The sequence below is a fragment of the Postia placenta genome (assembly GCF_002117355.1).
Source record: "Postia placenta MAD-698-R-SB12 unplaced genomic scaffold POSPLAscaffold_9, whole genome shotgun sequence".
NCBI lineage: Eukaryota > Fungi > Basidiomycota > Agaricomycetes > Polyporales > Adustoporiaceae > Rhodonia > Rhodonia placenta.
In genome coordinates this window covers 1,223,316-1,248,268 of record NW_020169840.1, presented here as the reverse complement: position 1 = coordinate 1,248,268, position 24,953 = coordinate 1,223,316, and the positions used below count along the sequence as shown (strand labels likewise).

Genomic DNA, 24,953 nt, shown 5'->3' with positions numbered 1-24,953 from the left:
CTACAATGATACATCATAGGTGACTACTTCTCTCGTTAAGGCGTCGCTCGGCTCTCTTCTCCGGCGCCGATTCTCATGGCCAGTTCTCGAAACCAAGGTCGACACCTGCAGAACGGTGAGTACCGGTCAGCCTTGACAAGTATCTGGGTCAATATTGCATCTTACCCCAAGGTGGTGTGATCAGTCTTTGTGGCAGTGAACGGCACAACATCAGTGGCAAATAATTCAATTAAGAAGTAAACTCTGACCGTTTCTGTTTGCCAGACGTAGCTACGCCGTCCAACTTCTCGACATCCTCCTTACTTAACTTCGATGCGGCACTTAGGGCGCCAGTGTAGTTACTTGCGATTCGCGTGGGTGTGACGGATTTCGGCAGTGTCACGATGTCCTTGGCCACTGCGAGCAACATTCAATCAATTTCTCGCAGATGCGGCCTCTGCTATGGCAAAGCTCACCAAGGTATCCGAGCAACACGTCTGACGGCTGCAGGTCATACTTGCTTGCGATCGCGGCTGCAGTTTCGTCGCTGAGCAGGGGAGAGTTAGTCGAGCCGAGCGGGGAATATGCTTGCGGGACGATGCCCTTCGACTTGAGGTACGACAGGAGCTTGTGCTGGGGGTTGTACAAGTGGATCTCAAGCTATCGAATGCCTGGTGAGCAGCATGGCACCTAGCAGATGCATGGAAGCATACCTGATTAACTGCAGGGACCACCGTCGTGTGGGGAAGGATGTCCTGTTCGAGGACCCGCTCGGAGAAGTTGGACACTCCGATTGCCCGCACTTTCCCTGTGATGAAGTCGACGTTCAGAACCTCGCCCCGGTGATGTGCGTACGGTCAATGGGCACCTTTCTTGTAAACAGTCTCCATCTGTGCCCATGTGTCCTTGATCTTCCAGTCGGGGAGGATATCGCGAGTGCCGTCGGGACGCGTCGGAAACGACGGATGGTTGCCGTTCGGGTTCAAGTGAAACGGCCAGTGGATCAGATATACTGCAGCAGGCTCAGCGTGAGGTTATGTTTAACGAAGGGCTCCTACGCACAATCAAGGTAATCGGTGCCGAGGTTAGCCAGAGTCTCCTCGAGCGCTGCCTCGACACGGGAGTGGTGCGTGCACCACAGTTTACTGGTGATCTGTCGCACTCTGAGTACACACAGGCATGGATTTCCCTGGCTGAGGCACATACGAAGATCTCCGATCGCGGGACGCCAGATTTACGAATTCCCTCGCCAACCTCTTTCTCGTTTCCGTACGCCCTGTTTACGCATCAACAGAGCGGAAAATGCTTGGATCAACACGACACAAACCATGCACAATCAATATGCCTGTATCCCACTTCCTTGAGTGCATACTCGACGGCCGTCGCCACTTCGTTTGGCTTCGATTGCCACGTCCCTATGATCGACAACGTGATGTCAGCAGTCATATATATTGTATTGATGTGCCATTATGTACCGAGGCCGAGGATGGGGATCTCCACGCCGTTGTTGAGCTTGACCTTGAGGGACGCCATGACTCCAGTAGTTCCGATATCGTTCTGACTCAGGTAGGCCGGTGGCCTTTATATAAGGTATCATGGCCATGCACGGGCGGACCGGCGTTCCCTATGCTATCGATGTGGGATGCCGTCGGGCGGTTTCATCGGGAAGTTCACACTCATGACCCTGGTGTCTCTTCGGCATATAAAGATAGCATACAAATTGTAGGATAATCATCGCACATACGCACGCCATCGAATAATGCTTGCGGTACAAGTTGTGAGACACCGGGCCGCCTTATTCCGGTTGGTAGGTTCGCCGCCCGCAGGCTTCGACTCCGAACTAGCCACGTCCGTCAAGAACAAAGTCTCGCAATAGTTGACCTGAAAATGAGTACGCATTATTCATGATTCGCGGCATGGAAGATATCACCGTCAAGCACTTGCCTACCAGAATAAGGTTGCTTACCGATGGAACCATGTTGGGTTTCCACTCGCAACTGCTCACGAGATGACACCGGTATTATGGCTGGTTCCAAGGCATTTTCGTACTGCTACGCAGCGGCCATGAGCAAGAAGAGCGTAAGAACTCGAATCAATCAACTAAGCGTGGCAATTTCTCCTTCACAACGGTAGATCTCAAAAGCGGCTCTAGAAAATCGTTACCCGCCTGCACTACTTATGAAGTTTGTATACTGATTAACAAGATTTGTAGGCGAGGCCAATTAGCTTAAAACAGACGTCCACAAGACAAGATAGTCGGAATAGGCGAAATGCAACGTGCATACGACTGCAAGGTTTGATGGTATAACCCAAATACAAATTGCTGCCGAGTAAGTTATCTGACCATCTCTTCCACCTCTCTCATACGCTCGACCAGAGATGGATCTCGATGGATTTGAGAATGATGCTGAGCTCTTGTCGTCGTCTCTCCCAGCCAACCCCACATCCAGAGATGCTCTAAAGTATCTCGACGAAGAGTGGTACTTCGGTACAAACAGAAGAGGGAGATGGATGGACCTCATTGGAGATTACGCTGGATCCGAACTCTTTCTACTCGACGGTACTGTAGAACATGCATTATGTTTCTGCGACCGCTACTGAATGTCTAGGCAGGAGAGGCCCTCTTCCAATCAGTGCTCAACGATCCGTTGTTAGCACTAGGTCGTCACGATGGTAGTTCCAACGACTCTGAGAGCATAGCGCCGTATTCATCATTAATCTTTATAGACCCGAGTTTCCAAAACCTGCATGCTGTCTGGTTGCTCGAAAGACTTTTGTACGAATTCAAGTTTCGGGATGCGACCTTTGAGATCGTCTTCTGGCAAGGTCATCGATCCCGTCAAGTTGTTTGGCTGTCCTATACTCATGCAGAGCTTCCGCAGATGGTCGCCATCTGACTCAATCGACAGGGTCTGTACCTTCGATGACTTCCGGCGACTTCGTTGTTGCGTCACGGATGCTGGCGCGTTCGATGATGTTTCGTCACCTGCTCAGCTTGACTATACCTGTGCGCATCTTCGATAATCTAGCTGATGCAGAGTGGATAGCCTATCTTGACGGGAGAAAGGTGCTGTCTAAGAAGATCTGTGTACAGGCGAGAAAATTTACATGTCCATCAGCCGATGTTTGTGATGACCACCGATGGAGGAGCTACAACGTATGGTGATGCACTCTTGACCATGGACGCAAATCGCATTCTGCTACAGCGTGTATTTATATTTGATCTCTTAGCTCAAGGTTGTGCTGTATCTTTGCTTCAAGGTGCTGAGTATCGTGATTCAAAGGTGACTATATCAATGCCTTGAGATTCCTTGGCGGACAATATTGACGCAAAATCGTGCAGATCATGACATTCATCTACGAACAGCGATTGAATCCAAACGCCCGGAGAAAATTGCACAAGAAGTTGTGGACTGCATGTGATGTGGCATCCAGGTCACTGGAAGCTGAAGAATCCCGCGTCAGACGTGGCATTCCGAAGGTTTTCCTGTCGACCCTCGCGCCGCAGCACCTGCACTCCCCTCTCAATCAACAGTCGTGGATAGAGCATGTCGTTCGTGACGTGCTCGCCAATCGCCGTACCGGTATGGAGTTCACGGGCGAACTGCTATGGATCTTCGTGGCACATATACTCATCTTGCCAACATTATCACTACAAGAACGAGCAAGACGCCTGGATATACTTCATCCCAAGCTCCAAAATATCCTTATGACGGCATTCCTGCCCAGTGTCTTCATCGAGCTGGAGCATGCTCTGCCCAGCATCGGCGATCTTGATCTCGACGGACATGTGTTCGTTGCATTGCTCGCCTTTCTCCTCCAAAGCCCTCCCACGACATTTAGTGCGCTCCTTGGGGAGGATGTCGTGACGCAACTAGATGCGGTCTGGTCGAGTCTCGATCTCCCGCCCATCGATTTCCGGCCACTTGCCGCTCGTTTTCCATGTTCCTTAACGACAACACAAGTCAAAGCGTCTCCAATACAAGTACGAGGCCTGCTGCCGTTCACACATCCCTTTTTCGATGATCAACTTGCGCCCGTTCATGTCGATGCCGTTGTCGAGACCGCCCCCACTACTCGCATGTCGTTCAATACCGTCTTCAACGACAATTACCATTGGCATAACAGCCGACGCTCCATTTTGCCACCTCATCTAGGAGGTGAGGATTACAAGCCGATGGACGAGCGCCAGCGCCGCAGGAAGCTTCGTAGTGACCAGAGATTTATGGCATCTCTGGAATGGCAGGCTCAGACCTTGACAGGCGCCTTTGGTACTCCTATTCAGCGTCAGATCATCTTGCCCGTACGGTCTGGCAAGGGGGGCTCGAAGAGTACTACCTCCACGAAGCGGTTAGAGGTGCGTGCAATGAACATTTACTCGTTTCGACTCTTCTTAGATACAACTACGATTCAATAGGCAGACGTACCTAGACCAAACAAGAAGGGCAAGCCAGAACATGTGTCTTCTGCGGACAAAATTAGGCAGGCCAACGCCGCTAAAAAGCAGACAAAAGATGACGAGTCAAACCAGGGCTGGTGGCAAGAGCAGCTGAAACGATGTTTAGAGGGATCCGTATCGCACCAGCTCAGCTTGATTGACAATCTTCTCCGGAACAAGCGCACACAAACTGGGTGGTTAGCGGTGGAAATTCGGCTCTACCTGTTGCATTTGGAGTTCTCCCAGTGGATCGAACGCTCAGATCGGGAATCACTAGTTGTGCGTGATGCGACCGTCGTTAGAATCTTATGCATCGCCAAAGACGCGTATCGACAAACTCACTTATTCCCGACCGCGATCACCCTTCTTGATTCAGCTCTTGCCGCTGTAGGCTTCTCTGCGCTCTCGTCCGATTTACGCCTCTCTGCTACCCTGGTCAAGGACAATAGAGCTCTGGCTTTCAAATTCGTCAAGGTTTTGAGGTCGAAGACAGGGTCACCGGTCCATAAGTATATGCGCATCGATGAGGATCTATTCGCCTGGCAACTACGGCACTTCGGCGACTACATGGACAGAAGCATGGACAGTCAAACGGACCGCAGAGTCTCATTCAAACCCGATGCTTGGCAACGTGAGGTATTAGACTGCTTAGACAGAGACTACTCAGTGCTCGTCGTCGGTGAGTGATATAACACAGTATTTTATCGTTTCATTGTTACGGATGACTAACTTATGTATTTTGAAGCTCCCACAAGTGCCGGCAAAACATTTATCTCATATTATGCCATGGAACAAGTGTTGAAGACCTCTGACGATGGCATACTAGTATACGTTGCGCCAACCAAAGCTCTCGTCAATCAGATTGCTGCAGAGGTATACGCCCGTTTCAAGAAGGACTTGAAAGGGAGTAAGTATTCTGGTCTCGACTACTTCAACTATCTATTCATATTGAGGGTCGTAGAGAGCTGCTGGGCAATTCACACCCGTGATTATCGCGTACACGACCCGCAAAACTGCCAAATTCTAGTCACTGTGCCTGAGATGCTTGCTATCATGTTGTTGTCGCCTCCGTTAGCTCGTTCGTGGACACCGAGAATCCGACGGTACGAATGTAGTCTCACCTAATGATAGACGGTAATACTGATGTTCAAGACGTCAGGATCATTCTTGACGAGATTCACTCTATTGGCCAGCAAGAAGGCGGTGCGGTATGGGAGCAGATCCTCCTGCTCGCTCCTTGTCCAATTATGTACGTATTGATATTATGTCGCTTGTGCACAATTGTGATAATACACTGCAGCGGTCTTTCGGCAACTATCGGGCACCCGGAGCGTTTCAATGCATGGCTTCAATCCGTGCAAGAAGCGCATGGCTTCAAACACTCATTCATCCACCACCCGCACAGGTACTCTCATTTACGCAAGTTTACATACGTCTTACAGAACAAAACTGAATCGCCCTTCGCCGGACTCGCAAAGTATTCCGACACAAAGCGTGTTGCCTTCTTGCATCCAGTTGTCATGCTCTCGTTTGGTGTGACTGAGCTACCTCCCGACTTCTCGCTAGAGGCATCGGATTGTCTGTCTCTATTCGAGGCATTCAGAAAATTCCACAATGATGTGCCATTTGATGTAGAAGAACTGGATCCGTCGAAATTCTTTGCGACATCCGAAGTCAAACTGCTGAGGCAGCAAGACGTGTTGCGGTATGAAGGGGCTTTGAAGACTAATCTTGCACATCTTCTCCACTCTCCTCTGTACACATCTGTCCTCCACTGCATCACAGATCACCTCACAGATCCTTCGGTGAGAGAACTCGACCTTCAATTCGAACCAACCGCCCGTGAATTCTATGGCAATCTCATATATCTCGTAGCTGATCTACATGGCAGTGGCGATCTGGTGAATAATATAGTTGACTTGCAGAGTGTTCAGAGGCTGATAACTCCTTAGCCGGCCATGTTGTTCAACTTCGACCGCAAAGCATGCGAACTCATGGCACAGGTGCTATTGAAAACGTTGCAAGATGCGGAGAAAACTTGGCGTTCACAGGATGCAGCGTGGAAGCGCAAAATTGAGCAATGGGAAGCGTGGAAAAATCAAGCAAAGAATCGTGAACGACAAAGGGAGCGACAGCTCCGGCAGAAGCGGGACCCTGACGATGCGCAATTCCAAGACTCCTCGACTTCGTGGGAAAGCCGCTTCAATCCGTCTGACCCATCCCCGGAGTTTTCGTTTGCTGGAGTATCAACCTCGATATCGAAGGAGGAACTGGAAGAGGAAATGGCAGACCTTGCTCGATGGTCATCTGTTCCTGTGTGGGCTCTCATAGCCTTGCGACGTGGAATTGGGGTTCATCATGCGGGTATGAACAAGCGTTACAGGTCCCTCGTCGAGAGGCAAGTTGTGTGATCATGACTTAACTTCGCGAGACTGATTTGCATCTAGCCTATATCGCATTGGTTTCTTGAAGGTTGTCATTGCCACTGGTATGTAGCCTGATTTAATCAGACGAGAGATCAACTGTGACGGTGGAGATGTTTATAGGCACGCTCGCGCTGGGCATCAATGCACCCACCAAGACATCTATTTTCTGTGGGGATTCAGCTTACTTGACTGCTCTAGTGGTAAGTATTCTCTTGACTGTCCACGGTACCAAATTTACCATGACAACTCACAGTACCGACAATGTGCTGGTCGTGGTGAGTGCTTTATAACCGTCACTTAATAGAAGGCTGACTGTTGTGGGGTAGCTGGGAGACGTGGCTTCGACCTACTAGGAAAGATCGTTTTCTACGGTCTGCCTATAGATCGATGCCATAGACTGGTATTGTCGCGGCTGCCATCCCTTGGCGGCAATTGGCCGTTAACAATCACCATGATTTTGCGTTTATTCAATCTCTTGCAAGGATCCGACAATGCGCCCGTTGCTGTTAATGCTATACGCGGTCTCCTACAATTGCCCCAGGTCGGCTTCTCATCTGACTTTGGAAAACAACAAATCCTGCATTTCACGCGCTTCAGCATCGACTACCTTCGGCGAGCAGGTCTGCTGGACGACAAGGGGAACCCTGTTAATCTGTTCGGCATCGCGTCTCATTTATACTATCATGAACCCGGCAATCTTGCACTCGTCGCTCTAATCCGCCAAGGAGTCCTTCACAGGATTTGTGGGCAGAACAGCAGGATTGCGGCCCAGAGGGAGTTTGTACTCCTTATGTGCCATCTCTTCGGGCGGCGTTACCTTCCGAGATCTTACGCGTCGGACGAGAATCTCCAGCAGCTTATCAAAAAGTCACCATCGATGGTGATATTACCTGCGTTGCCCAAGGATGCGAAGAAGGTGCTACAACAGCATGATCGCGACATCTTGAGCGTTTTCTCCGGCTACGCAATGACATACGCAACTCAGCATAGCGATACCCTGGGCCCCGACACCGAACTGCCATTGAGCGGAAGCATTCGAACTCGTCCATCGTCTTCGTCGACTCCCTTCAATATACATCTGCGACGATCTGCCATCGACGTCCGTGTACGCTCCTTGTTTACCGCTAATTCAGGACACGAGGATACATTCAACACCGTCGAAGAGTTGTCGCAGACCGCTCGGGACAAGATGCATCTCAATCGATATGCCATTCCTGCGATGACCAAATTCATTCCCTCCAAGGAGAAAAGCAGCCTCGTGCTCAATGCGTACCTGCTGGACTTCTTCATCCATGGCCAGACCGCTGCGCTGAAAAAGGCCAACGGTATCAGAGGAAATGACGTCTGGTACTTGCTGGAGGACTTTTCTCTGACGTTGAAAACCATTCGGGCTAACGTCATCAGGCTCTTAGAGGCAGCGTCGAAACTCACCACCACTGATGCTGGTCTCGAAGAAGATGACGAAAAAGATGACGAGCTCGACAGCGGATACGGAACTTATGATTCGGGTGATATTGGAGGGGAGGCCGAGGAACAGAGTCAAGAGACGCATTTGTTAGCGCGTCTTCCTGGCGTGTCGGACGAAGACTGGCGTGTTTACGAGGTTATACATGCAGTCACAGAGGAGTTTGAGACGAAATTCAAGGCAATGTGGGCGTAGTTCTCTCAAGTCAATGCAGATATTAGCTTGTTCAAAGAGAGTATACGTTTTACATGACCATCGCGTTTTCATCTTACACACACATTGTAACATGCTCAAGCTGTGGAGGATTAAAGGTCAAAAGCAACTTGATATATATCAAATATCTGCATGCAGACTCCCATGTGGACTACCGTCAGCGCCAACTTAATGAATAGACAGGCTACACCTCCAAAGCCATAGGTGACTTCGACGGAGCTGACCTGACAAATGAAGTAATGCCGCCGTAAAGTGACCTTACAGCTGCCTCGCTCGCGCTCCCCCACGACGACCGTACCCGCTAGTTGCGTGCCCAATGCGGCTGGTCCGCGGACGACGTCCTTGAGTTCTTACGGCTGAACCCTATGGTCTCTACCTTCGGGTGACCGCGCGGCCGGGCGTCTCCATTCTCGGGCGAATGCACGGCTGCAAGCTCATACCACCGAGCGTGTGTTCCGGTGGCGTCGGTTCTACTAGGATCGTGGTAAAGTCCCGGAGCTCGCCTATTCTCGCAGTGACGACTTCAACGCTTTCACAGAGTGGTGCGCTGTGGAGACATGCGCTGTTAATATCCTCATTGTCTGGGAGGAGCGGGATGCTCGCGACCCATCGCGCGACCCCATCGCATATCGCGCCTCCTCAAGCTTGGCGCCTCCCCAGGAACCGACGGGCGGGTGGTAGATGCCCCCCCGCTGCCTCTGTGTTCTCTCGCTTACAGGACCCGCGCGCCGCACGCCGCCTGCGCGTCTCGAGGCTAGCTCGCGCCCCACGCTGTTGGTGGTGTGCGTCTTGTCCGCCTGAAAACCGTAGGGCTTTGACATCTTGCGCTGCACTCACGTTTGAGTGTTCCCGTCCGAGGGCGCGGAGCCCATTGCTAAGAGCTATTGGAGGCCTGATTACACTCTACATGTACCTACGCTGTATGGAGTATAAACTCGTCAACTTATTAATTATTAAAAAAAGACCTTACAGCTGATTCCATATCGATAGACCTACCTGAGATATTTGTGCGCAAGCGGAGTTGACGCGGAATCCAGAATCAACGCTCGGGACCATAGACCTGACTTGGCTGGACCCGGCAAAGTATCTTCATAGCCACAAGTTACCAAAATAGGCCGTTATTTCCAGGGCCCGCCTATTCCCGCCCGAAGTCCGCTTACGCGGCGCACATTGAGTCCAGCAAGTCTTGCGATACGGAATCATCTGTAAGGCGTCGGACTTTCAATTTATTGACCTTAAGGTCAAGTATCAAGTTTCAAACTTGGCTAGCTACACTTCGTTGTCAAGGACACACGAGTACTAGGCATGGCAGGAGGAACGCGAAGGGGACACAGTTCCGACGATTGGTAGCTGGTAGTAAGTGATTGTGATTTCAATATTCTGTATACGCAGTCTGCGGATGCCGAGGCCAGGCCTAGGCGTGGATACCAGCCGTCTATAAGGCAAAATGGCGGGTTGCACAACGTGTCCGGCCCTTTGCATGGTTTGATGGCATCCTAGTCTTAATCGAGGATATAAATTTTCATGCTTGCTCCATCACCTCTTGTTCTGTCTTGTACCAAGGCTTAATCAACGATGGATCTTGATGGATTTGACGGTGAAGCTCAGCTACAGGTATCATCGCCTCTACCACCGGCGCCCACCTCGAGCGATGCCTTGAAGTATATCGACGAGGAATGGTACTTTGAAACGAACAGGAGGGGACGATGGATGGACCTCATTGGCGACTATGCCGGTTCTGAACCGTTCGTGATCGATGGTACGAATCGTTTGACAGTTGTCGCGCAGACACCGGCAACTCATTAGCCTTGTAGGAGACGCCCTCTTTCAGCAGGTTCTCAATGATTCACTTCTGGCATTGGGCCGACATGACGGTACGTGGTTCTCACTCTGGGTTGGTGCAGTGATCAGTAGCTCATCCTACACCAGAACCAAGCTTCCAAATCCTACACGCCTTTTGGTCTCTCGAGCGAGTGCTGAAGGAATTCCAATCTCGTGACGCAAACATCGATGTTGTCTTCTGGCAATGTAAGACCAACTCGAACCAAATTCTCACTAATGCGTCGTTCATAATGCTTTGTGTCATTGACAGACAATCGACATCCGACGTGTCGGACTGGGTCATCAGACATCGTCGTTTCGTCACGCATGTTAGCGCGTGCGATGCTATTCCGCCATCTTAACGCTTTGGATATTACAATTCATTGTTTCGATAGCTTGTCTGATCCACGATGGATCGACTACATGAGTAACACCAAGGTAACTATCGAATACATAAATTTTCATCACAGCCGCTGACGTTCCTTACAGCCAATGTTTGTCATGACGGCCGACGGAGGAGTAGTGCGGTACGACGATCCCGACTTCGCGGTCGACGCGGACCGCATCCTGTTGCAACGTGTCTTCATCTATGATCTTCTATCACAAGGCTGCTCGGTGTCATTGCTCCCAGGTGCCGAATACAGAGACTCCAAAGTACGTTTGTCGAGCCAGCTCTGAGTAGTATGTGCCCTAATCACCGAGTCTCATCAGATTATGTCATTCATCTACGAGCATCGGCATGACCCTGATGCCCGTAGTCACCTGCGCCCAGAGCTGTGGGCTGCAAGCGATGCGGCACTCGGGTCACTGGGAGCTTCGGAATCCCTCGTCAGACGTGGTGTTCTGATAGTGTCCCTGATGACCCTCACGCCGCAACACTTGCAACCTTCTCCTGATCAAGATGCTTGGATCCCTGAATTTATACGTGCTATGCTCTCTGATCGCTACGTGGCGCATGCAGCTAGGCATGAGATGTTATGGATCTTTACGGCGCACATCCTCATCCTCCCAGCGCTGTCCCTCCCCGAGCGCGCGAGACAGCTTGACAAACTCCATCCCGATCTGCTGAACATCCTACTCACTTCCTTCCTGCCGAGCGTCTTCGTCTCGCTGGAGTACGTTTTGCCTCGGATCGGCAAGCCTGATCTCGATGGACGTGTTTACATTGCGTTGTTCGCCTTTCTTCTCCGACAGCCAGAGGTATCTCCAGCTGAAGTATTAGGAGCGGAAGCCCATGTGCGTATGCAGGCAATCTGGTCATCGTGTGGTCTTCCACACGTCGATTTCGCCTCCATCTCCCGATCCTTCCCAAATCCGCCTGTCGGTGCGGAAAACCCGGCGCCAGCACGCCCGAGGGGTCTCCTCCCCTTCTCACATCCCTGCTTTGATGATGAGCTCGCGCCTGTACACGTAGACCTGACCGAGGATAGTTCCACGTCCTTGGTCCCCCGCATGCATTTCAACACTGCCTTCAACGATGTGTACCATTGGCACAACGATCGGCGTTCGATACTGCCGCCGCATCTCGGAGGAGACGATCCTCCGCCCATGGACGAACGACAACGCTTCAAGAAATTACGTAGTGACCAGAGATTCATGGCGTCGTTAGAGCGGCAGGCACAGACATTGACGGGCGCATTCGGCATCCCGCTAGAGCAGCAAGTAATCCTGTCCACGCGTTCCACCGGTCGATCCAGTTCGAAAACCGATTCTAAGCCTCGAGTGATCACAGTGAGTAGGGCAGGCAACGCTACACACCTTTACTTTGCTGAATATACCAGGATCATGCGACTAAATCTAGTAAAAAGGCGAAGGCAGAACGCCTCACATCCGCGGATAAAATTCGACAGGCCAACGCGGCCAAGAAACAGTCAAAAGAAGACGATTCGAACCAGACATGGTGGCAAGATCAGCTCAAGATTTTCTCTCAAGAATCGGTCTCAGGCCAGCTTGTCCTTGTAGACAATCTCCTGCGCAACAAGCGTACTCGTGATGGTTGGCTAGCCGTAGAGATCAGGTTGTACCGGCTACACCTACAGTTCGTCCAGTGGGTCGGGCGCCCGGATCAAGCAGAGCCAGTCGTACGCGACGAAACCATCACTCGTATTCTATGCACGGTGAAAGATACGTACCGACAACCGCACTTGTTCCCAGCGGCAGTCAGTCTGCTTGACTCAGCGCTCACAGCAGTTGGCCTTTCGACGGTTGTAACTGATCTAAAAGCTTCGGTTACTGTCGTAGACAGCGACAGGACCCTGAGCTTCAAGTTTGTCAAGCTTCTGAAATCCAAGACGGGATCACCGGTGCACAAATTCATGCCAATCAACGAGGAGCTCTTTACATGGCAGTTGCGCCTCTTCGGAGAATACATGGACCGAAGTATGGACAGCGAGGCAGACCCTAGGGTTCCTTTCTGGCCTGACGCCTGGCAGCGAAAGGTTTTGGATTGTTTAGATGCGAACGAGTCCGTGCTTGTGGTCGGTGCGTGATGTCCGCTTCACCGGGCTGATTCACAGATCTATAGCCTAAATTCATTAGCTCCGACCAGCGCGGGCAAGACGTTCATCTCGTACTATGCCATGGAACAAGTGTTGAAGACATCTGACGATGGGATTTTAGTCTATGTGGCACCAACCAAAGCCCTCGTGAACCAGATAGCGGCCGAGGTGTATGCTCGATTCAAGAAGGAATTGACTGGAAGTAAGCTACTTGCATCGTAGAGGGGTCAATAGTTCCTGACGTCTATGTTCCCAGAAAGTTGCTGGGCGATTCATACAAGAGATTACCGCGTCCACGATCCGCAAAACTGCCAAATCTTAGTCACAGTTCCTGAAATGCTTGCCACTATGCTTTTGTCGCCCCCGCTTGCACGAACATGGACGCCGAGGATACGGCGTATCATCTTGGATGAAATTCACACCATAGGTCAGCAGGAAGGTGGTGCCGTTTGGGAGCAGATTCTCCTCCTCTCTCCTTGTCCTATCATGTGCGTAGCTAGGTTTGGCTATGCAGTACGAGGAGCTAACTTTGTCACGGCAGAGGATTATCAGCGACTATCGGGCATCCAGAACGGTTCAACTCATGGCTGCAATCCGTGCAGGAAGCTCACGGTTTCAAGCACTCGTTCATTTACCATCCACACAGATATTCGCATCTGCGGAAGTTCATGTACGCCCTACATGTCAAACCGCCCTCGCCTTTCACGGGACTGCCAGCACATTCCGATACGCAGCGTATCAAGCTTCTGCATCCGGTCGCGCTGCTGTCTTTCGGCACAAGAGAACTTCCTCCCGATTTCTCCCTAGAGGCCTCAGATTGCTTGTCGTTGTTTGCTACCTTGCAGCACTTCCGTGCGGAGATCCCATTCGACACGGACGAGTTACATCCTGCGAAGTTTTTCGCATCATCCTCAGTGAAGCTGCTGAGGCAAAAGGACGTACTGGAATACGAAGCGGCGCTGAAGGTTGTTCTTGCGCGACTGCTCGAGTCTGCAGAGTGCGGGCCTGTACTTGCTCGTATCACAAGTCACCTCACAGATCCATCCTTGCGACAACTTGACGCTCAATTCATACCACCCATGCCGTCATTCCGTAGCAATCTGATCTACTTCCTAGCCGACTTGAGATCGAAGGGTGACCTGGTGAGTAATAAAGACGTCTGTGTGGAGATATTTGACTGAGCCATATGGTCTTCAGCCCGCGATGCTGTTCCACTTCGATCGCAAGGCTTGCGAAATGATGGGTCAAACTCTGCTCGACGACTTGGAGAAAGCAGAATCGAAATGGCGCTCCAAAAGTTCGGACTGGAAGCGCAAGATAGAACGTTGGGAAGTGTGGAAGTCTCAAGCCAAGGTCCGCGAGCGTCAGAAAGAGAAAGACACTCGTCGCAAGAAAGATGGTGATGAAGAGCAAGGAGGGACTACATCCGCTACGTGGGAGAGCTCATTCGATCCGTCGGATCCATCTCCAGAGTTCTCCTTCGCCGGCATATCGACAGCCTACTCCAAGGATGAAATTGAGTATGAGCTGGCTAGCCTGGCTCGCTGGACATCCGTTCCTGAATGGGCCTGCAAGGCTCTGCAAAGAGGGATCGGGATCCATCATTCTGGAATGAACAAGCGTTATAGAACCCTAGTGGAGAGGTGAGCCATGTTCTCGCATAACAAGGCCCGCCAATTAAGCACATCGTCTTTCAGTCTATATCGCGTAGGATTTCTGAAGGTCATGATTGCAACCGGTACGTAGAGTTGAAACCATGCGTTTTGATGTCATGGCTGAGGCTGGTGCAGGAACACTGGCGCTGGGCATCAACGCACCGACGAAGACATCCGCCTTTTGTGGGGACTCGCTTTACTTGACTGCGCTTATGGTATGTAGCATGCGAGTGCCCCTGTGGATCATCAGCTGACCTTTGTTGTGGGCTCACAGTTCCGGCAATGTGCAGGTCGTGGTGAGTGCATCTCTAGAATGCTGAACGAGGATTTGAGCTGATCAAAGTGGATTAGCTGGACGACGTGGTTTCGATCTCCTAGGAAAGGTTGTCTTCTACGGGCTCTCGATGAGTCGATGCCAGCGGCTGGTTCTGTCGCGGCTTCCGTCTCTGGGCGGCAATTGGCCGTTGACGACCACCATGGTCCTGCGCCTGTTCAATTTACTGCAAGGCTCTGACAGCGCACCTATTGCTGTCAACGCCATACGCAGTATCCTACAATTGCCCCATATCAGCTTTACCTCCGACTTCGGGAAACAGCAGATCTTGCACTTCATGCGTTTCGCCATCGATTATCTTCGACGAGCTGGACTTCTGGACGAAGGCGGTAATCCGATCAACTTGTTCGGCATCGCTTCTCACCTGTACTACACTGAACCTGGAAACCTCGCGCTGGTCACCCTGTTCCGTCATGGCATCCTTCATAAAGTATGTGGGCAGAAAGACAGCATCAAAGCACAGAGGGACTTCATCTCGCTCATGTCCCACCTGTTCGGGCGGCGTTACGTGCCAAAGTCCTACGCAACGGACGAGAATCTCCGTCAACTTATTAAGAAATCACCCTCTATGGTGGTGCTTCCTCCGCTATCCAGGGATGCGGAGGCAGTGCTCATGCAGCACGACGGCGATATCTTGCGCGTATTCACGGAGTATGCGTTGGCGTACACGACACAACGTAGCGATGACCTTGGGCCGGATACCGTGTTGCCTCTCAGCGGGCGCAGCCATGATGCCCTAACGTCGTCGGAGACCTCCTTCCATACCCACTTGCGACGCACCGCTACCAACGTCAGGGTACGTTCCTTGTTCGCAGCTAACTCTGGTCTTGGCGACACATTCCGTACGGTGGATGAATTGTCCACCACTGCTCGGCAGGGGCTATACCTGAATCCCTACGCCATCCCTTCAATGTCCGGGTTTACTTCCTCCGCCACCAATAAGGACAGCACCGCGCTGAATGCGTACCTGCTGGACTTCTTCATACACGGCCAACCCGCTGCGTTGAGAAAGGCGAACGGTATCAGGGACAATGATATGTGGTATCTGCTAGAAGACTTCACGTTGACCCTCAAGGCCGTTAGAGCTAACATATCAAGGCTCCTGAAAACGGCGTCAGATTCCCATGCAAAGCGCGGTCTCGACGGGGATCTCGAGGGGCTTGACGAGGATGACGTCGATAGCGGTTACGGGACATACGCGTCGGGAGATGTCGACGACGAGACGCAGAAGGGCGCCGACTTGCAGTCCTTGCAACGTCCTCCGGCTGTGTCAGATGAGGATTGGCGAGTATTTGAGGTGATTTACGCAGCCACCCAGGAGTTCGAGACAAAGTTCAAGGCAATGTGGGCTTGATCAGGGCGAGATGCGAATGATTGAGATGTAATAGCATGTGTAGCTTCTTAGAGGGGCTGCTCCAATAGTACTATCACCACAACCTCAGAGACAGCCTTAGTGATCTTCAACGCGACTGTCACCGGTACATGCGGTATATGCTTGCTGCCACTACCTTCCAGACGTATAATGCGAAAAGTCAACGAAATTTGATAATTCAATCAAATTGGATCACTCCGGCCCTGGACCAGTCATACAGTGCAACGCCAGGACAAGACCAAATTCACGTACACACTTACTAATGTTTCCTGTTCTCTTCACCCAGGAGGGACTTGTGCAATCATACAACCTGAGCGATGACGGTCGAATCACTGCCATAGATCACCATAGGTTACATGGATGCATTGCGAACGAGAGGTCGTGAAGAAAACATGACTGTAGGTAACCATAGAGCAATCGACCGCATAGAAAGAGGGGATACCCGGCGACAGGTATTTTAGGCAGTTGCCCTGAAGTTAAAAAAGTTAGACAAAACTTTAACGGACGAGCGACGAAACCTACTTCTTGTGCGATGCCCTGACGGCCGCAACCTTCTCCTTCTTCTCGGCAACACGCTTCTGGATGAGAACGCTGTATACGGTGTCAGAGGAGGATGTCAATGAATACATCTGGCACGTACTCGAACTCCGTCTTCTGCTCCTTCTGGCGTTCGAGACGACGACGCTTGAGGGAATGGAGGTGACGGCGGCGCTGGAGACGGACGGGGGTTACCAATCGCTGGATCTTGGGAGCCTTCGTATAGGGCTTCGCATTCTCCTTCTTCTGGCTCTTCACCTCCCGGCGCACGACGTACTTCCTGACGTCGTCCTCCTTGGACAGGTTGAAGAACTTCCGGATCTTCGTCGCACGCTTGGGGCCAAGACGCTTCGGCAGGATGTTCTCTGTGAGGCCGGGGATCTCGCTCTCGCCCTGCTTGATAATGACAAGGGAAAGGACGGCGATGTCGGGGCCGACGATGCAACCGCGCACGGATTTGCGCTTGCGCTCACCAGTGCGGCGGGCTCGGTAGCACGAATGGCCGTCAGCGAGCAGGAGGCTGACACGGTAGGGGACAAGGACACCCTGCTTCATAGGGAAACCTTGCTTATCGTTGCCGCCGGTGATACGGAAGATGTAGCCCTTCCACTCGTCGCCGAGCAAGTCTCCGGGGACTTCCTGTGCGATCTTCTTGTCATAGAAGATACGGCTGGTCGACTGTAAGACAATCAATACCCCGGAGCTGAGCAAGCCGCACGCACTATTTCCTCTCATCGTCAAAATCGAATGTCTTTTGCTCGCCAGTCGCGAGGTCTACAACACTCCGCATTAATGGCTATATTCGAGGTTGCCAGACCAAACTCACTGGCGATGTTGAGCTTCATGCTAGCGGGACAGCAACGGTGTCAGAGCTTTACAGAGCTAAGTAGTAAGAGCAGGTTGTGTACCTTCAGGTGAAGGGCGTGATCTCCGTCGACGGTAACGACGGCGATAGTCTTGCGCGCAATGTCGGTGCAGCTTCACGCCTATACAAACACGACCAATGTCCACCGGTGGCAATAAGGTTTGCAACTGTATAGTTCATCTCAGCCACTGCCGCCCGCCGGCACGTGGGCGCAATCTCTCGCAACAGAACGAGCCCAACGGCACAGACGACGACCAAGCCTCAAGACTCTCCCCGGCGCCGCAAAATCTGTGAGTGCCGTTTCCGTGCGCATGGAGGTGGAAATGCTGACGGTCTGCCTGCAGAGTCATCATGGGTCGTATGCACGCTCCCGGAAAGGGCATTTGTACGTCTCAGGTCTCAGACTATCGCAGACACCACGGACCAATGACCTCGTTTGACTAGCGTCCTCTGCCCTCCCCTACCGCCGCGCCCCGCCGTCCTGGCTCAAGACCACCTCCGAGGATGTCGTCGAGCACATTGCCAAGCTCGCCCGCAAGGGCCTGACCCCCTCGCAGATCGGTGTTACCCTCCGTGACTCGCACGGTATTCCCCAAGTGCGCTTCGTTACCGGTAACAAGATCCTCCGTATCCTCAAGTCGGGCGGTCAGTGCTAACTCCATAGATAGTCCCCTATCTCCGAAACTCAGACTGTTGTACACACAGGTCTGGCACCACAGATCCCGGAGGATCTCTGGCACCTCGTGAAAAAGGCCGTCGCCGTGCGCAAGCACCTCGAGACCAACCGCAAGGACAAGGACTCCAAGTTCCGCCTCATTTTGATCGAGTCCCGCATCCACCGTCTTGCTCGCTACTACAAGACGAAGCAGCAGATCCCGCCAACGTTCAAGTACGATTCGGCGACTGCGTCAACCCTCATTGCATGAGCGTGCTGCGTTGTACAGATAGGTTGGGGAGGCTCGGTGTGGTGTGCGGATGCCGGGCAGGTCTGTTATATGGTATATTGCCTTTACATGATGCTATCGCAATGCAATATAAGGCTATGCATTTCTTTCCTCTGTATTGTAAGACCGAATGCCTCGGTCGTCCCATCGCAAGACTGCGGTCCCTTTCCACAATCCGACTCTGAGCCGCAATCATGGTGATCTATAAACGAAGTCCCATGTTTCTACTCCGCAGACTGCTCCAAACATCTTAGGCGTCTATACCATCAGAATATGGTCTTCATTCTGCTCTACCAAGGGCCAGTGCTTCCTTCACCGTAAGTCTTCCTTCCACGACATTCTTCACAATCTTCTGCGCCTTGCCGAAGTCCTCGAAGAGGATGTGTGGGATCCCCTCGCGCGTGCAGTACGCAGCGAGATCGTTCTCGCCATCGCCCTTCTGCTTGACGAAGAGCACATCCGCGTGCCGCGCGGCGGACATATCAGACACCCCGTCGCCGAAGAAAAAGATAGTCGGCGGGTTGGGCAGCCGGCGATACGGGAGGATTGCTTGGCTCTTGTCATGGCCGAACCCACTGAAGGGATTGTGTGAGTGATGCGCGGCCGACGTACTCATAAGGGGCATCGTACCTCGAGGGATGGCGGTACTGGATCTCCCATTTGCCGTCCGGGTGGATGATCACTTCGTTCGAGACAATTTCGATCTTGTCCGCATCTGTCTCACCAATCAGGTTCGACAGCACCGCGCGAATGAGGGGCGCCATTCCACTGGGTGCGATACATCAGTGTCTGCGTATCGTTGAGACGCGATGCGCCCACCTGGAGATGATGACAACAGGGATGTCGGTCGCTTCGCAGTAGTGGTAGAACTCCTTGAAGCCAGGGTCGAGCTTGATGTCTATGACACACGAACGAGCGTTTATTGTCGCGAGCGATGGTGCAAAGACTCGACGTACTCTTCTTCAGCTCTTCCTTGCACTCCTCGAAGCCGTGTCCCTTGGCGACGACGCTCTCGAGCATTTCTCGGAAGGAGTCCCTGATATGCCGATGAGTTGGCCTTTCACAAGCGCGGAAACCCGCAGCAGCTTACCTGAAGGTGACTTCATCCTTCAGGGTGGCAATGTTCAGCTCTCTGCGCTTCTCTCTGCCGAAACCGAGCTCATCGGTCATATCTGTAGTGAAACATAGTAAAAGTTAGCCTCAAGCAACAGCCCACGTAGATGACTGAAATTCCGATCCGCCCACTCTTTCACTCTACAACTAGTCCTGTATAAGACTGAAGCGAGATCACTCACAATCGTTCGAATCGCGCGTCGTGATGGTCCCATCCCTGTAAATGCCGTTCAGGCAACGTTTCCCAGCAAGATACACGAGTTACGATGGGGCGACATTGATGCCCATCGCGCCCACCGCAGGAAGTCTGCCCGGAAGGCATGCGTGAAGACAAACCAACCAACCAGTCGGAAAGAACCACAAATCTCTTGTCTTTGTGGATCGGCGGGTAGGGCAGCGTGCTCTCCGGCGCAAGCTCAGTGGACATTGTCGTCGTCGGTCGTTGTGCGTGGACGGCGAGAGTGGTGGTAGTGGGAAGTCCAAAGTAAATTTGGAAGACTTCAGAGCTCGAGAGCGCTCCGGCTCTCCGGGAGGCAGCGAAGGCTAGTACGATCTGATCTTATTCAGTCAGCGCTGATCTGCAGTTTTGATAACCGCGGTAAGCAATCGAAAGGCCCTTCACTACAGTCACTGAAGTACTGAAATCTTAGACTGGAGCACCGTTTACTGACACGCGGTTTAGTCAGAGTTCGGCCTCTGGGTCTCCGATGAGACTGTCCTTAGTTCTACCTGTCACACTACTGACCTTAACCAAATGAAACGTCGTAGCCAGCGTTCTTGTGGGCAGTCACCAGTGCCTTGTGTTTGATCGGAATGCAAGCTACTAGGTGTGTTTGTGGCGTAGCGGCTTGGCCCGAGTACACCGTGCCATTTATAGCAGCACCTTTCTGCATTATCCGACTGTAAAATGCTCACGATATATTTCACAGAACAGCAGGATGAAGAACGTAGTATGTAACAGTGATACAAGCTTACAACGACTTCCATCATAGACCATCTTTGGTATCAAGCGGCCGTGACTACGATCATGTTCTCAGAATATTGACGTACAAAAGACACAATACAAATCTCGCTAAGTATTCAGCACAGTAGTTGAGAAGATGGTATTTGATCTGACCCTCCTTCTCGGACACGATCGGGTCAGTGGACGCAACGCTCTGTGTACTCTAGACCTTTCGAGGCGACGGTGCGGGACCGGTAATACCATTCGACACCGTGCTAATGCCTGCATAGTTCTGATGATGCGCGTCGAAGCAGCGCCGTTGCAGGCCGTTGCCGACAGTTCTGTAGCGCGTTCGGTGGCCGCTTTTGCCTGCCAACGGCTACTCCGCGAGGTACGGGCACACGCAGCATGATTGTTTACGAGGAATCGAGAAACCCCATGGTCTGGTCAAACGCTCGCACCACGTATAAATCATGGCCGTGATGAGCAGAAATTATAAACAACCACCCGTCAACCGTACTCCGCCTGCTCCTATACCATGTCCCTTGTTAAGATACCCTTCATTGCGGCTGGAACGCTAGGCACCTACGCCTGTCTGACGCCTCCCCAACCGAAGGTCTCTGCCGCAGAGCGACCAAAGGACGCGACCACTTGGGAGAGAGTGTTCTCGGCCACTGTGCGGTTCTATGTGGGAACTTTCAAGGTAAGTCGTGTTCAGCACCCACCGCGTTGCAGGACAAGAAAGCTCACGCCGATCGCCCCAGGCCCTCGCCTGCTCTGGAGGCATCCTAGAGATTGCCGTCATCCTTGCGAGCAGATTTCCTGCGCACCCGCTGTCCCAGAAGATCCTGCGCTCGCTGGTCCGGGGACACATCTCCCTGACGGGCCGCATCGACTTCTCGCCGCTCTTCTTTGCTGGCTGCGGTCTCGCGGCCATCGGGGGCTTCATCCGCTACCAGTGCTACCGCACCCTCGGCCGATTCTTCACGTACGAGGTGACGATCCGCAACGACCACCAGCTCATCACGGAGGGTCCGTACGGGTGGGTCCGCCACCCCAGCTACACGAGCGGCATCGCGTGCTGCGTCGGCCTCGGCATCTGCTACGGCAGCGCGGGTTCCTGGCTCAGGGAGTGCCGTATCCTGGAGACTCTGGGAGGGAAGGTCGCTTCGTGGCTGTATGTCGCCTTCGTCGTATATGGGACAGCGAGCCTCGTCGTTCGCGCACCGCTAGAGGACAAATTATTGAGGGAGCGCTTTGGCGAACAGTGGGATGAGTGGGCAAAGAAGGTTCCGTACCGTATGGTCCCCTTCATCTACTAGACAGTGCAGATGTGATTGTACACCATCATATGTATCTCAGGAACATGATTCCCGGGACATGCATGTCTAAAATGCTGAGAAGCAAGTAGGTAGTTTAAACTGTACCTGTCCATGCAGAACTCTGAAGGCTGTGACAATTGTCCATTTTTAAAGGGCAGGCTGTCAGTCGCTGGACTTCCGGATCGTGAGTATAGCTTTCAGTTCATCGTGCATTCAACCTTCGGTGCCCATTAACATCGACAATGAGCGACCCGAACCGGCCACAGTTCAAGTTATGTCTGGGCTTCCGCAGCACTTGTGCTACGATGTCTGATCTGTTACATATTCGTCTTATTCCTTCACTCAGCATCGGGTGCAAGGATCGACTTTTATGTCCAAAAGAGCAAGTAAAGATTGAATTCCTCGAGTGGATATAAAACTGAAATTAATAAGCATGAATAAAGATCGATTGAGAAGTGAGTGTACCCAATCAGTGGATGCCTTCCCGCAGAGGTCTGGACGCGACTGTAGAAATAGAGTTGAGGTTTAATTGTCGGCAAGCGGGCTGATTTGGTAGTACTGGCCTTGGAAACAAGCCTAAATTAGACGCTGGACTCGGTCTGTGCCGTTTGGTATAAGTAAAAGCGCGCAGCCGTTACCGGGAATGGATGAGGTAAGCAGAACGATCCTATTCGAGCTCGAGAGCAACCCGTGCAACGCTCGATCTGGCTTGAGAGAGGGGGAACCATCCGTAGGAGGGAAAATAACACTCTTGGATTAAGGGAGTCCGCGTGAGTCTCACGTACAATGAGAAGACATCAGGTTGAGCTAATACTATTTGTCGCGGCCACCCCAACACACGTATGGGATACATGGATCACCGACAGACGGACTGCTCGCAAAAGAGCTCGCGATACACTTCCTGAGCCAGCGCGAGTGAAACAGAAGGCTAAGCCGAAGGGTGCACGAACATCCGCCGTCCACACAATCAATATCCCGCCTATCTGACTCTGTACCCTTGAGACCATTTGTGCGAACTCCGTCATAGCCGTCCAGTAAAGCCATCCATTCAAGGACGACAGTCTGAGTCCTGGATTGAAGATCTAACAGGGCTGTTTTGGCTGTGCATACATGGCCTGTTAGGAGTGAGAATGAGCTAGGATCGCAGTAGATTTGTTGGACATTCGGCTAAGTCGACCAGCAAGATGAGCGGACCAAGTAAAGCAGAGCTGCTAAGCGCTACCAAACCGATCGTCTCCTCGCGGCCGTCACCAATCCCCGCATTGCTACGTTTGCTTAGGCTACAAGACACTACGCAAAGACGACGAACCAGGCAGAGTATTCCGAGGGCGATCCAGGAGAAGAGACAGTTCCAATGCAGGCACAGGAGGTCAGACTGGCAAATGGAGTACCTGGAAGTGGGCGCGCACTGCTGACTCTGTATCCCAGCTCCATGCTATCCAAGAGCGACTGGTGGGCGCGGATATCGTTATCGAGCAGCATGGATATCCGACGACTGGCGTTGTCAGGAAGCCGGTCTTGAACGTTAAGGAAAACAGCGGCTGCGGAATGCTAGGAGGGGAGGACACGGAGGGCAGCGAGGTCGTGGTGGGCGGCGAGGTCGTGATGGGTGAAGAGGGAGGGAGTCATGCATCGTCCACGACAAACCTGCGACAGATTGCACCACCAAGTCAGATCAACAGCCAACCTGAGACGGACGCTGCGACAGAGGCCTCCACTCAATCGGTCATAAACGCCAACCCCGAGTGCATCGTGGACGATGGACAAAGCCGCGGTGGGACTCTTGAAGCAGAACTTGCATCCAGGACGAGCGATGTAGCGATTCAAGGGGCGGAGACGACACACATAGCTCCGATACTCAGACAAGGCACTGACGATCAAGCCGAAATCGGGGTGCGTAGTCCAGCGACGGTCGAGTATATCGCACAAGAGCCCGGCCGTGTCGAGCAAGCAGCTGCGCAAGCTGAACCTGTGCTGCAGGGCAATGTAATCGTGCTGAGCGAGAGCGAAGTACTAGTAAGTCGACATACGATGGGTCGCATTTGTTGGCATGACCCACCATGACCCATTAAGCTCGGCATTCTCATCATCCTCGAGGGCGTTGTGATCCAGCGGTTTTCTGACCCGCCATCTATCCTCGACGCCGTCGCCTTCGCCACCTGCAACATCGTCTTGCTATGTCTCATACCTGCAGACCGGAGGACGTGCTTAATGATGGCCACAGTTGGCCTCGCCTTCCAAGCATGGAAAATTGGGATGTTGCCCCTCGCCGCGATCATTGTGACGGGGATAATGAAGCTCGGCTATATTGCCAGGAGATCTAGAGGAATGGCAGGCCAGCCATGAATTTGCTAAACAGGTAGAGATACAGGGAGGACTAGTCAGGATCACGATGTGGTCGGTACGCACTTGGATGCTTGTTATATATATGGGCAACCTCATGGAAACAAAGGCGTTGCCTCCGCAATGCCGCCAGTGAGTTTTGTGTCAAAACATGGCTGAGAGCCAACAATCGTGAACGGCTCGCCAAGGAGTTCCTACATGTCTTACGAATGACACGTTTGCTGTCCATTCCGTGGCAGTCTGGGGCGTGGAAAAGGATATTGTTCGAACAACTCGTGTTCGTCTCCGTTCAGGTGGTGAAAGTAGAAACAATCGCAAAGATCACTGGGAGGTGTGCCAGCTGGGACGAACTTCAGCGACGAACGCCGTGAGAGCTGTTGGGGTTTCTAGGGTCCTATAAGCGAAGGCTTACATTTGACCCGATAATCTCTTACAATTCGTGTCCGACACAGCTGACTTTTAAATAATGTGCGTAGACTAGACCGCTGTGCCGCACCAAGAAGACTCATAAAAGTCTAGTAACATATGTTATATGCTCTCACTGAATGTGTCAAGCTCGATTCAGCCTGTCGGAGTCCGATACATCCCCCCTCTGCACACTGAACTTCCGGCGCTACGGTCTAGCGGCCTGGATATCCATATATCCTGGCGCTAACAGTGTCGACCACACTGTTAGCGTCAGGAT

The 24,953-nt window shown here is 52.3% G+C and overlaps 9 protein-coding genes across 9 annotated transcripts; 5 read left to right on the top strand and 4 right to left on the bottom strand.

The window, feature by feature from the left end:
- Positions 1-73: 73 nt before the first annotated feature.
- On the bottom strand, positions 74-1,512 carry POSPLADRAFT_1047366 (hypothetical protein; the record flags this gene model as incomplete). The annotated part of the gene is made up of 10 exons (XM_024479269.1): positions 74-105; positions 166-185; positions 249-396; positions 456-639; positions 693-787; positions 848-991; positions 1,042-1,132; positions 1,186-1,255; positions 1,307-1,394; positions 1,455-1,512. 10 exons carry the CDS (start codon positions 1,510-1,512, stop codon positions 74-76), a joined length of 930 nt encoding a protein of 309 aa, XP_024337891.1.
- Positions 1,513-2,358: 846 nt separating this feature from the next.
- Positions 2,359-8,657, top strand: POSPLADRAFT_1066444 (hypothetical protein; the record flags this gene model as incomplete). The annotated part of the gene is made up of 17 exons (XM_024482073.1): positions 2,359-2,539; positions 2,593-2,652; positions 2,707-2,805; positions 2,889-3,046; positions 3,099-3,263; positions 3,572-4,336; positions 4,397-5,096; positions 5,163-5,324; positions 5,379-5,520; positions 5,577-5,666; positions 5,718-6,318; positions 6,370-6,815; positions 6,865-6,905; positions 6,964-7,043; positions 7,097-7,118; positions 7,170-8,381; positions 8,403-8,657. 17 exons carry the CDS (start codon positions 2,359-2,361, stop codon positions 8,501-8,503), a joined length of 5,025 nt encoding a protein of 1,674 aa, XP_024337890.1. The 3' UTR covers positions 8,504-8,657.
- Positions 8,658-8,893: 236 nt separating this feature from the next.
- Positions 8,894-9,112, bottom strand: POSPLADRAFT_1146297 (hypothetical protein; the record flags this gene model as incomplete). The annotated part of the gene is made up of 1 exon (XM_024485913.1): positions 8,894-9,112. A coding segment is annotated over one exon (219 nt), but the record flags the coding sequence as incomplete, so codon positions are not given.
- A 984-nt stretch (positions 9,113-10,096) lies between these two features.
- Positions 10,097-16,269, top strand: POSPLADRAFT_1170800 (hypothetical protein; the record flags this gene model as incomplete). Its single annotated transcript, XM_024488107.1, has 15 exons — positions 10,097-10,280; positions 10,336-10,395; positions 10,451-10,549; positions 10,614-10,780; positions 10,832-10,996; positions 11,054-12,073; positions 12,151-12,823; positions 12,881-13,042; positions 13,097-13,328; positions 13,382-13,982; positions 14,038-14,483; positions 14,538-14,578; positions 14,631-14,710; positions 14,770-14,791; positions 14,847-16,269. 15 exons carry the CDS (start codon positions 10,097-10,099, stop codon positions 16,181-16,183), a joined length of 5,289 nt encoding a protein of 1,762 aa, XP_024337888.1. The 3' UTR covers positions 16,184-16,269.
- Positions 16,270-16,509: 240 nt separating this feature from the next.
- On the bottom strand, positions 16,510-17,711 carry POSPLADRAFT_1182251 (hypothetical protein). Its single transcript, XM_024488907.1, has 6 exons — positions 17,647-17,711; positions 17,565-17,584; positions 17,461-17,512; positions 16,842-17,408; positions 16,724-16,792; positions 16,510-16,671 (listed from the first exon to the last, which is right to left on the bottom strand). Exons 2-6 carry the CDS (start codon positions 17,581-17,583, stop codon positions 16,659-16,661), a joined length of 720 nt encoding a protein of 239 aa, XP_024337887.1. The 5' UTR covers position 17,584; positions 17,647-17,711; the 3' UTR covers positions 16,510-16,658.
- Positions 17,712-17,954: 243 nt separating this feature from the next.
- Positions 17,955-18,529, top strand: POSPLADRAFT_1146893 (hypothetical protein; the record flags this gene model as incomplete). Its single annotated transcript, XM_024486000.1, has 3 exons — positions 17,955-17,988; positions 18,048-18,248; positions 18,309-18,529. 3 exons carry the CDS (start codon positions 17,955-17,957, stop codon positions 18,527-18,529), a joined length of 456 nt encoding a protein of 151 aa, XP_024337886.1.
- Positions 18,530-18,827: 298 nt separating this feature from the next.
- Positions 18,828-19,717, bottom strand: POSPLADRAFT_1047362 (hypothetical protein; the record flags this gene model as incomplete). Its single annotated transcript, XM_024479268.1, has 5 exons — positions 18,828-19,122; positions 19,178-19,315; positions 19,367-19,445; positions 19,504-19,583; positions 19,638-19,717. The coding sequence occupies 5 exons, from the start codon at positions 19,715-19,717 to the stop codon at positions 18,828-18,830; spliced, it is 672 nt and encodes a 223-aa protein (XP_024337885.1).
- A 1,424-nt stretch (positions 19,718-21,141) lies between these two features.
- On the top strand, positions 21,142-21,925 carry POSPLADRAFT_1146560 (hypothetical protein; the record flags this gene model as incomplete). Its single annotated transcript, XM_024485949.1, has 2 exons — positions 21,142-21,306; positions 21,368-21,925. The coding sequence occupies 2 exons, from the start codon at positions 21,142-21,144 to the stop codon at positions 21,923-21,925; spliced, it is 723 nt and encodes a 240-aa protein (XP_024337884.1).
- A 1,303-nt stretch (positions 21,926-23,228) lies between these two features.
- POSPLADRAFT_1146562 (hypothetical protein) lies at positions 23,229-23,989 on the top strand (the record flags this gene model as incomplete). The annotated part of the gene is made up of 2 exons (XM_024485950.1): positions 23,229-23,294; positions 23,354-23,989. Coding segments are annotated over 2 exons (702 nt in total), but the record flags the coding sequence as incomplete, so codon positions are not given.
- Between the last annotated feature and the right edge of the window lie 964 nt (positions 23,990-24,953).

Coding starts and splice junctions, on each gene's coding strand:
- POSPLADRAFT_1182251 (XM_024488907.1), bottom strand. Junction 17,409..17,460: donor TTTGACGATGAGAGGAAATA/GTGCGTGCGGCT, acceptor ACAGTCGACCAG/CCGTATCTTCTATGACAAGA. Junction 16,793..16,841: donor GAGCAGAAGACGGAGTTCGA/GTACGTGCCAGA, acceptor CACCGTATACAG/CGTTCTCATCCAGAAGCGTG.